Below are 15,423 nucleotides of genomic sequence, written 5' to 3'. Positions count from 1 at the left end.
GTAATTCTCCTTTTAAAAAATCTTGTTTTACTTTTAGGAACTATAAACTTTCTGATGAATGATGCATCTCACTAATATATTAGCTGTAAAAAATAATATATTTGTTATCCATGTATTTCTGAGAGAATCAAAAGGATAATTTGTTACCCACACATTTCAGAGAGATTCAACTTCATTATGAGTATTAATGTCCATTTATAGTGTAATTACAAAAAAAAAAATGGACTGGCTTCAAACTGCCTGAGATTCATAACTTGATTCCACCACTTGCTATGTAAACTTGTTGAGTCATTTTATAATGTCAATTCAGTTTCTTCATTCATAAATGTAAGTCCTCAATATTCTTTCATGAAAATTAAGATAGAACTATATATCTAAAATGTTCACACTGTGCCTACCATTTAGTAAACTTGCAATAATTGTTAGCTATTACTCATCTCTTCATTATAAGTTTATCTTTTTTGTTATGCAGACCATTCCTATTTACTATTCTTACTAGTCTTGTTTTTAATGTTTAATGACCATTACTATTATGCTAGTCTTGTTTTTTATGTTTAACTTCAAAGCCATTCTAAGAATATTTTATAAATTGATAATATAAAGAGAAAAAGACCTACATTATTTGAAGTGTGTTCTCTATTGTTTCTGGTAAAAACAATTTTTAAAATATACAAGATTCACTGCATGTATATGGACTCTAAAAAAAAAAGTCTAACCTTAGCTTGAATAATTATTTTGCTTACAATCACTCCAATGTGTACTGAAGAACATAAACCATTGAATTAACAATTCTTTAATTCAATCTTTTATCACCAGTTCATTTGGTAGCAGCAACATTATCTCATGGATTCCCTGTGGGATGGAAACCACACGGCAGTGACAGGCTTCATCCTACTGGGCTTAACTGATGACCCTGTCCTTAAAGCAGTCCTCTTCATGATCATCCTGTGCATCTACCTGGTGACTGTGTCTGGAAACCTCAGCACAATCATTCTTATCAGAACCTCTCCTCAGTTCCATCATCCAATGTATTTTTTTCTCAGTCACCTGGCTTCTGCAGACATAGCTATTTCAACTTCTGTTGCACCCAATATGCTTGAAAACTTCCTGGTGCAGGGAAATCCCATCTCCTATCATGGATGCTGCACCCAGCTTGGTTCAGCTGCATTCTTTGGGACAGTGGAGTGCTTCCTTCTGGCTATCATGGCATATGATCGCTTTGTGGCAATCTGCAACCCACTGCTTTATTCAACCAAAATGACCACACAAGTCTGTGTCCAGTTCCTCATTGTGGCTTACATAGCTGGTTTTGTCAATGCTTTCTCTTTCATTATTTCTGTCTATTTCTTATTCTTCTGTGGACCAAATCGAGTGAATCACTTTTTCTGTGATTTTGCTCCTCTGGTGGAACTCTCCTGTTCTGATAGCGGTATCCCTGCCGTTGTCCCCTCATTCACATGTGGCTTCGTCATTATGTGCACAGTGTGTGTCATAATTGTCTCCTACATGTATATCCTCATCACCATCCTGAAGATGCGCTCCAAAGAGGGGCGCCAGAAGGCCTTCTCCACCTGCTCATCCCACCTCACGGCAGTCACCCTGTTCTATGGGACCCTCACATTCACATATGTGATGCCCAAGTCCAATTACTCCACCGAACAGAACAAGGTGGTGTCTGTGTTCTACACAGTGGTGATCCCCATGCTGAACCCCATCATCTACAGCCTCCGGAACAATGACATGAAGGGGGCTCTGAAGAGATTGCTTCACAAGATAAGTATTTTCTTAGTGAAGCCTGCTATTTTATGAGCTTAGATATGATAATATACTGCAAATATAATGAAAGGAAACTGAGTGTCTGTGGTAAAAATATATTAATTCGTATGTAATGAGCCACTGTGGAGACCTTTTTATGAAAATGGGGGTTGTATTTTCTGATATCAAATAGTATCAGAGGCCCACAGTCAGTTACCTCTAATAAAATTAGCCTAAATTTATATTTATGAATACAGCTTTCTTAACATAAAAGTGCTTTATATATTTAAAATCCCCTCAAGTATAACTCATTTTTCCAAATATCCTAAAATAAACTTGATAATTATAGTTATAACTGAGAATACTTGTTATTCCACTGGAGAACCCTGTGTATTTTCTTCAGAATATTCTGTGCACTTGTAATTGAATATTCATTATTTGTTTTCTCCACAATCTTGGAAGCTTCATATAGACAGCAAAAATGCCTTTCTCTCTCCCTATGCATCTATTTTCATAGAATCATAAATTAATGAAACCACTAATAAATGAATGGATGGCTGAATGAAGGTTTTGCTGTGTCATGAACCACTTGTTCTGCTGACTTTGAATCCTGGCCACTGATATGCTGAATGTTTCACTGTGATTCAAATGATTGAACATTTGTGTCACATTTTGTTACAACTGTGACAGGCCATCACACAAACTCATGCTCAGCATAATTAAGACCTTGCCTCCACAATGATTAACTGAGATTGGCAACTAGAATCCCAGCATAGTTATTAAAAGATTTGTAAACATGTTATGTTAAATAATGTCTTCTTCATATGTTTGCATGGTTAGAGAGTTTGAAAATCTGGCAAACTGGTAGTCAAATGGTAATGAGGGTAATAGTGGCAGCATTAAGAGTATTAGCAAGAGAAGCTAACAATGTGAGATTGTTTACTACATTCCAGGTACTGCTCTCAGAGATCTACAGGTCAAAGCTAATTAATTATCAGAATACCACTATGAAGCTTGTATTTTAGAGAGGATGTAACTGGAACACATACAGGTTAAACAAAAACCCCAAGTCACAAATATCCTTTTAATAATTTGTCTTCTTTTAGGTTTATACTCTGTCAAGGGAGAGAATGATAAACTCTTTGAGAATAAAATAAGACCCATACATATGCTGCCTACAAGAGACCCACTTCAGATCGAAAAACACACACAAAGTAAAGGGATGAAAATAATTATTTCATGCAGATGGAAGCATAAAGAAACTGGGGTGCCAATACTTTTATCAGACAAAATAGACTTTAAAACAAAGGCTATAATAAGAAATAAAGAAGGATAATACAATAATGATATAAGGAGCAATCCAACAGGATGATATAACCTTATAAACATTTACGTACCCAATACAGGAGCTCCTATATATATTAAGCAAATTTTGACAGACCTAAGGAGAGAGATCAACAGTAAGAGACTGTAACAGCATTGGCATCATTGGGTATATCATCCACACAGGAAAATCAACAAGGAAACAGCAGTCTTAAATGACACATTAGACAGATGAATTTAACTGACATTTTTAGAACATTTCAGTCCAAAGCACAATATACATTCTTTTCCAGCACATATCCTATATTCCAGGATAGATCATACGTTAGGCTACAAAACTAGTTTCCATAAATTTAAGATTGAAATCAATGCATGCACCTTCTTGAATTACAATGGCATAAAACAAGAAATCCACTCATAAGAAGAAACCCAAAAAATATTCACACAGGTGGAGGATAAGTAACATTGCATTAGACAATGAATGGGTTAACAGTGAGATCAAGGAAGAAATAACGAAATACCTGAGACAAATGAAAATGAAACCACAATGACCCAAATACCAAGGACACTGGCAAAGCAATTCTGAGAGGGAAATTCCTAGCAATACAGGTCTGCCTCAAGAAAGAAAAATATTAAATAAACAATCTAAACTTGCATCTAAAGAAACTAGAAAAACAACAAAAAACAAAGCTCAGATTGAGTGGGAAAAAGGAAATAATAAAGATCAGAGAAAAAATTAAAAATTTGGGTCTAAAATAATAACAGAAAAAAGTTATTGGAACCAGGAGCTACTTTTCTGGAGAAGTAAAACTGATTAACTTTTAGACAGACTCTTCAACAAAAAGAGAGACAGGGTCCAAATAAATAAAATCAGATATACCCTAGAAATGATGACCAACAGATACTAGAGAAACACAAAGACTATAAAGAAATACTTTGAACAATTATATCCCAACAAATTGGACAACCTAAAGAAAATGGAGAAAATCCTAGAAACATATAATCCTCCAAGGCTGAATCACATAGAACAATGAAATTTGAAAAGACAACTATCTACTAATAATATCAAATCAGTCATTTAAAAATTCTCAATAAAGGAAAGACAAAGAAAAGTCCTAAATCAGATGACTTCATAGGTACATTTTGCCAAACATCCATAGAAGCATCAATACCTATGCTTTTCAATGAGTTCCAAAAATTAAAGAAGATGGATGGCTCCCAAACTCATTTTATGAAGCCAGCATTACCCTGATACCAAAATCAGATGAATACATGCTATCTAAGAAAAGAGTAATATGAAAATTGACCATCACTCCAAAACACAAGATGGCTGCCCCATGTGTTCAAAAATTGCTGCCCCAATGAGGACACAATTTGGCTGCCAGAAGATGGCCAGCAGGGGAGGGCAGTTAGGAGGGACCAGGCCAGCGGAGGAGCAAAGTTGGGGGCGACCAGGACTGCAGGGGAGAGCAGTTGGGGAGGGGATCAGGCCTGCAGGGGAGTGCAATTAGGGATGACCAGGCTGGCAGAGTAGCAGTTAGGCATTAATCATGTTGGCAGGGGAGTGGTTAGGGAGTGATCAGGCTGGTAGGCAGAAGCATTTAGGGGCAATCAGGAAGGCAGGCAGGCGAGTATTTGGGAGCCAGCAGTCCTGGATTGTGAGAGGGTTGCCCGACTGCTGGTTTAGGCCCGATTCCACTAGGCAGTTGGACATCCCTTGAGGGGTCCCAGATTGGAGAGGGTGCAGGATGGGCTGAAGGACCCCCTCCCGCACCACGTGCATGAATTTTGGCACCAGGCCTCTAGTAAAAATGTATTTTAATAGATGAGTTTGCAAATACTAGAGTTTGCAAATAGAGGAAGAAAACAAAAAATTGGGAAAGGACCTGGATAAACTCTTCTCCAAAGAGGACATATGAAGTTGGCTTCAGACATAAGAAAAAATGCTCAATGTCACTAATCATCAGAGAAATGCAAATTAAAACTACAAGGTATCACCTTACACTTGTCAGAATGACTACCATCCATAAATGAACAAACAAGTGTTGGTGAGGATGTGGACAAAAGGGAACCCTCAAGCACTGTTGGTGGGAATGAAGGTTGCTGTAGCCTCTGTGGAAAATTGACAGACTCATTAAAGATTGCTTGTGTTTGTGTGCAGTGAGCTGCTCAATACTCACTTGAGAATGTGATAATGATGCCTGGTGCTTTTGAATTCACATTTGAATCTCTGGAATCTTCAGAGGTTTATCCCCAAAGGCAAACAATAATAAAAACATGCCTACTATATAACATCAGTGAGTTTAATTTATTTCTGTAAGATGAGTGAATTCCTATGTCAACAGGTAAGATTTGACTTTTGTGAGGAATCTATGATTGCCATGTATTCTCTAAAGTTGCACCCACAAGGCCTGTTGGAGAAACACAGTAGATGCAATCCAGCAGTCAGCTAGCAAGTAATCTTAGCTGAATTAACCCAAGTTTCTATAGTCTACTTGCTGGGTATAAATAAATATAATTCAAGGTACCATGACTCCTCATTTATCTACCCATAAGACCAGAAATTCACAAGATCTTTCCCACTCTCTGAACTTGGCACTCAACCATATGCTAATTAATCCACTGGCTTTGAGATGCTTTGGAGTGTTAATGTTTGTAAATATCCAAAATCTCCCTTTATTCATTGTTCTGAATGCTTTAGCCTACAGGCAACCAGATACTTTTGACCAAATTGAGAATAAACAGCCAGAAAATGAGGTTCAACTTGGCCATGAGCTGGGTGAAACTTCTGAACATTTTAGGCTGTAACTTTATTCAGCTGCTTACTATTTTAAAACTAAATTTATTTCATTTTGTAATACTTAAATTATAAAACATTGTTATATTAGGAAACAATTTGATTTACTTAAACTTATACAATATTTAGGTTGATATTTTAAACTACTTGATATAATAATAGTTTAACTTTAAATGTTAGGTAGATATAATATGTTTATAATAGTTATCTTCATTTGTAATCTCAATGTGAAATGTCTATTTCTTCATTGCCCTATTAAAAATTATAATTATCCTTTTAAAAATGATCTTGTTTTATTGACAAAAACTGTAATCTTTTTTATTGACTATACACCTAAACATTAGCTATAAAAAAGGTAATTTGTTACCCACTCATTTCTGAGAGACTTAACTTCATTATGAGCATTAATTTCATTTATAGTGCAGTTATAAGAGATGGACTGGCTTCAACCTGCCTGAGATTCACAACTTGATTCCACCACTTGCTATGTAAAGTTGCTGACACTTTACAATATAAAATCAGCTTCTTCATCTATAAATATAACTCCTCAATATTATTTCATGAAAATTAATATAGAACTATATATCTAAAATTTTCACACTGCTTACTATATAGTAAACTTCCAAAAACAGCTATTACTCACATCTCCATTACATAATCTGATATTTATATACATCTCTTTTATACTGACAATTCCTATTTTCTATTTTCATAAGTTTTATGTTTTTAGTATTTAAATTTAAAGCCACTTTAAGTACATTTTATAAACTGATAATATAAATAGAAAAAGATCTAGTACATTATTTGAAGTAGGTTCTTTTTATTATTATTATTATTATTATTATTATTATTATTGATTATGGTATCACATAATTATCCTCATCCCCCCATTCCCATCCCAAACCCCTCCTCACATAAGCCCCCACACTTGTTGTCCATGACCACTGGTTAGGCTTATATGCATGCACACAAGTCCTTTGGTTGATCTCTCCCGCTTAACCCTCCCTCCCCTACCATCCCTCTGAGGTTTGAGAGTCTGATTGCTGCTTCTCTTTCTCTGGGTCTGTTTTTGTTCATCAGTTTATGTTGTTCATTATTTCCTCTAGATGTGTGAGATCATGTGATCCAAGAAATACCCTTGTAAGAACCAAAACTGAGACAAGCCATAATGGTTATGCTGAGAGGCAAATGAATCAGTCTGTAGTGAATTCCTTTCTGGGTCACCAGTTCTTTTGAGTCCCAATTTCAATGTCAAACCGTTCTTTATGTGCCCATGTCAGTCATGATATTTCAGATCTGGTTGGTGGACAAATGGTGGTGATGCAGGTTCCACCGTCTCTGGTTTGGTCCTGGGCATCCTTCAGCAACACACAGCTGCTGTCTGCTGGTATGGTGAGGCGTCGTCAGCGTCTTCCATCTCTGAACTGTTTCTCTTCTGTTGAAGTGGGTTCTTTAATGCTTCTCCTAAAAAAAATCTTAAAAATATGCAAGATTCACTGTATGTAGCTCTGGACTCAAAAAAAACCTCTTAACTTAGCATGAATAATTATTTTGTTGCTAATAACTCCTATGTGCATTAATGAAAATATAAACCATTGAATTAAAATTTCTTTAACATAATCTTTTATCACCGATTCGTTTGGTAGCAGCAACATTATCTCATGGATTCCCTGTGGGATGGAAACCACACGGCAGTGACAGGCTTCATCCTACTGGGCTTAACTGAGGACCCCGTCCTCAAAGTCTTCCTCTTCATGGTCATCCTGTGCATCTACCTGGTGACCATATCTGTTAACTTCAACATAATCATTCTTATCAGAATCTCTTCTCAGCTCCATCATCCAATGTATTTTTTTCTCAGTCACCTGGCTTCTGCAGACATAGGATTTTCAACTTCTGTCACACCCAATATGCTTATAAATTTCTTGGTGGAGAGAAATCCCATCTCCTATCATGGATGCTGCACCCAGCTTGGTTCAACTGCATTCTTTGGGACAGTGGAGTGCTTCCTTCTGGCTATCATGGCATATGATCGCTTTGTGGCAATCTGCAACCCACTGCTTTATTCAACCAAAATGACCACACAAGTCTGTGTCCAGTTCCTCATTGTGGCTTACGTGGGTGGTTTTCTCAATGCTTCCTCCTTTATTATTTCCTTCTATTTTTTATTCTTCTGTGGACCAAATCGAGTCAATCACTTTTTCTGTGATTTTGCTCCATTAGTTGAACTCTCCTGTTCTGAGAACAGTATCCTTGTAATTGTCCCCTCATTTACATCTGGCTCCATCATTGTGCTCACAGTGTGTGTCATAATTGTCTCCTACATGTACATCCTCATCACCATCCTGAAGATGCGCTCCAATGAGGGGCGCCACAAGGCCTTCTCCACCTGCTCATCCCACCTCACTGCAGTCACCTTGTTCTTTGGGACCATCACATTTATATATGTGATGCCCAAATCCATTTACTCAACCGAACAGAATAAGGTGGTATCTGTGTTCTACACAGTGGTAATCCCTATGCTAAACCCCATCATTTATAGCCTCCGGAACAATGACATTAAGGGGGCTCTAAAGAGAATGCTTCACAAGATAATATTTTCTCTGTGAAACCTGCTATGTTGTGGGATCTGATATGATAATATGTCATAAATATAATAAAAGGAAATTGAGTATCTGTGGTCAAGATATATTCATCCATGTGTCATATCTGGAGCTACTGTGTGAAGATAGGGGATAGATTTTCTGATATCAAATAGTATTAGAGGCCATTATCAGTTAATTCTAACAAAATTAGCCTAAATTTATTATTATGAATACAAATTTTCTAACATGAAAATACTTCATATACTTAAAATCCCCTTAAATATTACTCATTTTTTCAAAAGTTGTTTTCTGTCATGATTATTGTACATCCAAACCTTTAAGACTGTGACTACTTTCTACAAAAGCTTATCCTAAAATAAACATGATACAGTGGTGCCTCGCATAAAGAACGCCTCGCACAGCGAACACTGCACACAACGAACTTCCTTTCATGATTCATACAACGAACTTCGTTTCACACAACGAAGTCGCCCAAGCTTCCACGACCGCTTTGCCCGAGCTTCCACGATCGCTGCCGATGTATTGCATCCTTCCGCGCAGGCACTGCAGGCAGTCGTTAGTCACTGCGCTTAACTTAAGCACGTATCGCGGCAATCGTTCTTCATTACGAATTAAATCACGCACGTATCACGGCAGTTGTCCTTTTAAGTTAAACTCAATATTCAGGAGTTTACCAATGCCCACTATCTGGATTCAGCTGAAGCAAACAGGATCAACGATCTTTACTCCGATACTCTTGTCCATTATTTCCGGCAGATGTTGGAGAAAAGAGAAAAACAAACGACTTTGGACAGGTTTTTCATGAAACCATCGGCCAAAAAGCAGAAAATGGATGAAGATGTGCAAGATTCGGTAGACTCTACTTAGTCTGTCTTAAAATTAAAAAAATGTGTTTTTTGTTTTTTTTTAAATTATGTTTTTAGATGTATCGAAATAAAAATAATAACAAAAATTTATCTTTTTTTATGTCATCTTAGCATATTTTATGCTACAGAACGAATTATTTTTTTTAACATGTATTGTTATGGGAAAACGCGTTTCACATAACAAACTTTTTGCATAACAAACTTGCTCCTGGAACGAATTAAGTTCGTTGTGTGAGGCACCACTGTAATTATAGTTATAACTGAGTACATTCTGAGTAGAAAAAACCAAGTGGAACCAGTCAATAAAATTACTGATGACATTCTTCTTGGAAGAAGGTTACCAGCTGGGGAAGTGCTCTGTAGACTCATAAATTATGACCTGTGTTCCTGACCCCATTATTATGGGGTCCCCTGTAATCTGGCTCTAGACTAATTACAGGGGACCCCATTATAGAACAGGATGAGATTCCCCTGAGCATCCTGTGAATTCTTCTGTTAGGTCAAAACAGTGATTCTCTGTGGGAAGGAGCAGGGATTCTGATATTTTCATAGACTAAGTGAACAAAATCTTGGAGGGACTTGTTCATGATCAGATTTGCATCCTGTTAGAGAAGCTTGAGGGAACTCCACTGTATTTTCTGTGAAGCTTAATTTACTTCTATATACTAAATGACTACCACATGTATTTCTTTTTCCCTGGCTCTCTCCCTTCCTCTGTGAAATCAATGAAAACACATTAAAAAACAACAACAACAACAGGCATATACATCAATGGAACAGAATATAGAATCCAGAAATAAACCCATGCCTTTACGGTTAATTAATATTCAACAATAAAAGGCAAGAACATATAATGGGGTAAAGACACCCTATTCAATAAATGGTGTTGGGAAAATTGGATAGATATATGCAAAAAACTGAAACTAGATAACCTCCTTACAGCATAAACAAGCATAATCTCAAAATGGGTTAAAAATTTAAATGTATGTCTCTAAACCATAAATATTCTAGAAGAAAATATAGGCAGTAATATCTCAGAGATTTCTTGTAGCAATATTTTTTTTCTGACATATGTCTTTGAGCAAGGAAAACAAACAAAAAATAAACAAACAGGACTACATCACACTAGAAAGCTTTTGCACAGCAAAAGAATCCATCAACAAAATGAAAAGACAACACAGTGAATGGGAGAATATATTCACCAATGATATATCTAATAGGGGGTTAATATCCAAAATTTATAAAGAACTTATACAACTCAACACAAAACAATCCGATTAAAAATTTGACAAGATATTGAAAATCTATTTGGAGAAATAATGACAGAAAATGTTCCCTACCTGGTGAAACAAATAGACTTACAAGTCCAGGAAGAAAAGAGAGCCCCAAACAAGATGAACCCAAAGAGGCCTACACCAAGACACATCATAAATAAAACGCCAAAGGTTAAAGACAAAGAGATAATCTTAAAAGCAGCAAGAGAAAAACAGATAGTTACCTACAAGGGAGTATCCATAAGACTGTCAGCTGATTTCTCAACAGAAAATTTGCAGGGCAGAAGGGAGTGGCAAGAAATATTCAAAGTGATGACTAGCAAGTACCTACAACCAAGATTACTCTACCCAGCAAAGCTAGCATTCAGAGTTGAAAGTCAGATAAAGAGCTTCACAGAAAAGAAAAAGTAAAGGAGTTCATCACCACCAAACCAGTAGAACATTAAATGTTGAAGGGTATTCTTAAAAAGAATAAAAAGAAGGGGGGGGGAAATATATCTATATCTATATCTATATCTATATCTATATCTATATCTATATCTATCTATATATATCTATATCTCTCTCTCTCTCTCTATATATATATATAGCTAATATGGCTAATATGCAAATTGTCCGCTTGGGAGTTCAACTGCTTGCTATGATGTGCACTGACCACCAGATGGTGGCGTGGAGCATGGAGGGTGACTAGCAGTGATGGTGGGGCATTGAGGGAGTGAGGGAAGGAGGAGGTGGGGATGCCAGACATAGAGAACCTACCCTGCATGAATTTCGTGCACCAGGCCTCTAGTAAGATAATAAAATGGCAATAAATACATATCTATCAACAACTGAATCTAAAAATACAAATAAATGAATATGGAACATAATGAACAAAATAAACTGATGAATAAAATATAACCAGAGGCATGAAAACATGGAATAGACTGATACATTTCAGAGGGAAGTGTGGGGGCGGGAAGAGATTAACCAAAGACCATATGCATACCGTATTTTCTGGCATAGAAGACGACTTTTGAAATGAAAAAAAGTCAACCGAAAATCGGGGGTTGTCATATACGCCGAGTATATCCCGAAAAACGTCTGGATATGCCGCTAAACGAATTTTCCAACTCGATCCCACACCAATCACTGCAAGGCTGCTTGGACCACCTCTCTAACTCAGCCAATCCAAGCAGGCTTTTTATGCATGCAAATTATACATGTTCTGTACCCAAAGCTACACTGTGTTCTAGTAAAAAGCCTGCTCAGATTGGCCAGAGTCAGAGAGGCAGACTATTAAAAAAAGAACTAGTGTTGCCTAGGAAGTGGGGGGTAGTCTTATACAGCGAATATAAGCCTAAACCTATGTTTTAACTGTAAAATTAGGGGGTCGTCTTATATGCCAGAAAATACGATACATGCATTGCCTATGGACACAAACAATAGGGAGGTAAAGGCCTAGGATGAGGTGCGAACTGGGTGGAGGAGGGTAATTGGGGAGAACTGGGAGACATCTGTAATAATCTCAACAATAATGATTTTTTTTTTAAAAGATTAAACAATTTGCAAACACCAAGATGTTAACCAATAAAAACTAGTGGAAATAAAAAAAATAAAAAAAATGGGGAAAGGACCTGGATAGACACTTCTCCAAAGAGGATATGCCAGTGGCCAACAGACATATGAAAAGATGCTCAATGTCACTAATCATCAGAGAAATGCAAATTAAAACCACAATGAGACATCACCTGACACTTGTCAGAATGACTACCATCCATAAGTGAACAAATAGTGTTGTCAGGATGTGGACAAAAGGGAACCCTCAAGCACTGTTGGTGGGAATGAAGGTTGCTGCAGCCACTGTGGAAAACTGACAGACTCATTAAAGATTGCTTGTGTTTGTGTGCAGTAAACTGCTCAATACTCACTTGAGAATGTGATAATGATGCCTGGTGCTTTTGAATTCACATTTGAATCTCTGGAATCTTCAGAGGTTTATCCCCAAAGGTGAACAATAATAAAAACATGCCTACTATATAACAATAATAATTTTGAATTTATTGTTGTAAAATGAATGAATTCCTATGTCAACAGGTAAGATTTTGGCTTTTGTGAAGATTCTATGATTTCCATATATTCTCTAAAATTGCACTCACTAGACCTGGTTGGGAAACAAGGCAGATGTAATCCAGCAGTCAGCTAGCAAGTAACCTTAGCTGAATTAACCCAAGTTTCTACAGTCTATTTAGTGGATATAAACAAATATAACTCAGGGTAGCAGGCCTCCTCGTTTATCCACCCATAAAACCAGAAATTCATACAATCTTTCCCACTCTTTAAACTTGGCACTCAATCATAAAGCTAATTAATTCACTGGCTCTGAGATTCTTTGGAGACTCACTGTTTGTAAATATTCAAAATTTCCATTTATTCGTTGTTCTGAATGCTTTAGCTTACAGGGAACCAGATACTTTTTTTTTTTTTTTAGAAGAATGGCTTTAAAGTGCCCATTTTAGAGGCCGGGGACCCAAGCCCTGCTCCAATTTCTTGAGCAAGCAGGAGGCCCCATTTTCCTCTGCTCAAAGATAAACTGGAACTTGGTATCAGAAGCCTCAAGACACTCAAGTTGAAATGATATGATTGTTTTGCTATCTGATAGGTGCCTTTTTAACCCTAGGAGATAAAAAAGATATAGAAATTGTTTAAAAAATCAAATACATACTGAAGGTTTAAGGTTACATTTAGGAACCTTTTTGTGTAAATTAATATTCAAGTTCATAAATGTTTAAGAGAATTTGCATATTCAAGTATCCAACAAATTAGACTTGCAAATGTAATATAAAATGTATTACTTTTAGGCTTATGATTTTAAGTTGAAAATACTTAGATGCTTTTTTAAGTTTATGTAAAATACTGGAGTTACCATATTTTTATGTTTAACATATTTTTGAAATATTTTTCAAGTATTATATAAATCAGAATATAATATTGATTAATCAGACATTTGGGGCACTTAAAAATAAAAGTGGAATATATTGAACTTTAAAGGCAATATTTTAGAGGAAATTATAATGGTTCCCCTGCAATATGATTCTAAATATTCGCTGGATTGACAAAGAGAATTATGAAACTAGCAGGCTCAACTAAAACGCTCCAGGGAAAACAAGAGAGTTTCCTACCCAGAATGTTAATATATTATAAATTTTGAAACAAAAGTAGATCCCGAATAATCTTTTATGTGTCAATGCTCTCTCCTCCCTCCCTCACCCCCAGTACCGAAAAGCTTACATTGAAAACGTACTTCAGCCTTCCACAAGCAAAGCGTGAAAACCCACTGCTGTAAACTGTGGGCAGGCACTGAAGGATTTTCATGATAGCTAACCCTGATTGAATGGGTCAATCAATAATCCTTGAGGCCAATTCAATGCCAATGGGTCAGATGCTTTAGGCTAGACCCGTGGTCAGCAAACTGCAGCTTGTGAGCCACAAAATATCATGGCCTGGACGAGTCTATTTTGAAGAAGTGACATTAGAAGAAATTTAAGTTTAAAATTTTGGCTTTCAAAAGAAATTTCAATCGTTGTACTGTTAATATTTGTCTCTGTTGATTAATGAGTTTGCCAACCACTGGGTTAGACAGCTCTGCTTTGCTCTTTGCCTGCCAGAAACACATGGGTTTCATTTTTCCATGGGACGAGAAAGCTCACTCTCGTGAGCAGATACTTTTGACCAACTCAAAAACATACAGCCAGAAAACTTGGAGATGAGGTTCAACCTGGCCATGAGCAGAGTGAACCTGGGTAAGTTTCTGAACTTTTTAGGCTGTAATTTTATTCAGCTGCTTATTATGTTGAAACTAAGTTTGTTTCACTCTGTAATATTCTATTTATAATACACTATTATATTAGGAAATTATTTTATTTGCTTAAATAAATGTATACAATATTTAGGCTGATTTCAAACAACTCAATATAATAATAGTGTAATTGGAAATGTTAAATATACTAATAAATTTATAATAGGTATCTTTATTTGTAATCTCAATGTGAATTTCTTCTTTGTCCTATTAAAAATATAATTCTCCTTTTAAAAAATGATCTTGTTTTACTGATAGAAACTGTACTCTTTGTGATTAACTATGCACCTCTTTTACACAGTAGCTGTAAAAAGGGTAATTTGTTACCCACTCATTTCTGAGAGACTCCACTTCATTATGAGTATTAATTTCATTTATAGTGCCGTTATAAAAGAAATGGACTGGCTTCAAACTACCTGAGATTCACAACTTGATTCCACCACTTGCTATGTAAACTTGCTGTCACTTTACAATGTCAAATCAGTTTCTTCATCTATAAATGTAAGTTTTCAAAATTATTTCATAAAAATTAATATAGAACTATACATCTAACATGTTCAAACTGTGCTTACCATTTAGTAAACTTGCAATAACTGTTAGCTATTAATTCCCATTTCCATTATATAATACTACATTTACACTTTTATACTGACAATTCCTATTTGCTATTCTTATATGGCTTATCATTTTTAATGATAGATTTAAAGGCATTTAAGAACATTTTACAAATTGAAAGTATAAAGAGAAAATGATCTACATTATGGGAATCGGGTTCCCTCATATTTCTGTTAAAAATAATTTTTAAAATATACAAGATTCACTGCATGTAGCTCTGGTCTCTAAAAACAAAACAAAACAAAACAAAAAAACCCTCCAAACTTAGCATGAATAATTATGTTGTTGCTAATAACTCCTATGTGCATTAATGAAAATATAAACCATTGAATTAAAATTTCTTTAACAT

The 15,423-nt window shown here is 35.9% G+C and overlaps 3 protein-coding genes across 4 annotated transcripts in view; 2 read left to right on the top strand and 1 right to left on the bottom strand.

The window, feature by feature from the left end:
- PPFIBP2 (PPFIA binding protein 2) overlaps nucleotides 1-15,423 on the bottom strand; it is a 203,521-nt gene that overhangs the window by 40,272 nt on the left and 147,826 nt on the right. The gene's annotated exons all lie outside the window — the stretch shown is intronic.
- LOC311627551 (olfactory receptor 5P76-like) lies at nucleotides 844-1,809 on the top strand (the record flags this gene model as incomplete). The annotated part of the gene is made up of 1 exon (XM_084894060.1): nucleotides 844-1,809. The coding sequence occupies one exon, from the start codon at nucleotides 844-846 to the stop codon at nucleotides 1,807-1,809; it is 966 nt and encodes a 321-aa protein (XP_084750186.1).
- LOC311627550 (olfactory receptor 5P76-like) lies at nucleotides 7,537-8,484 on the top strand (the record flags this gene model as incomplete). The annotated part of the gene is made up of 1 exon (XM_084894059.1): nucleotides 7,537-8,484. One exon carries the CDS (start codon nucleotides 7,537-7,539, stop codon nucleotides 8,482-8,484), a length of 948 nt encoding a protein of 315 aa, XP_084750185.1.

The sequence above is a fragment of the Pipistrellus hanaki genome (assembly GCF_964339955.1).
Source record: "Pipistrellus hanaki genome assembly, chromosome: 9".
NCBI lineage: Eukaryota > Metazoa > Chordata > Mammalia > Chiroptera > Vespertilionidae > Pipistrellus > Pipistrellus hanaki.
The sequence above is the reverse complement of the archived record's forward strand: the minus strand, read 5'-3'. Positions and strand labels throughout refer to the sequence as shown.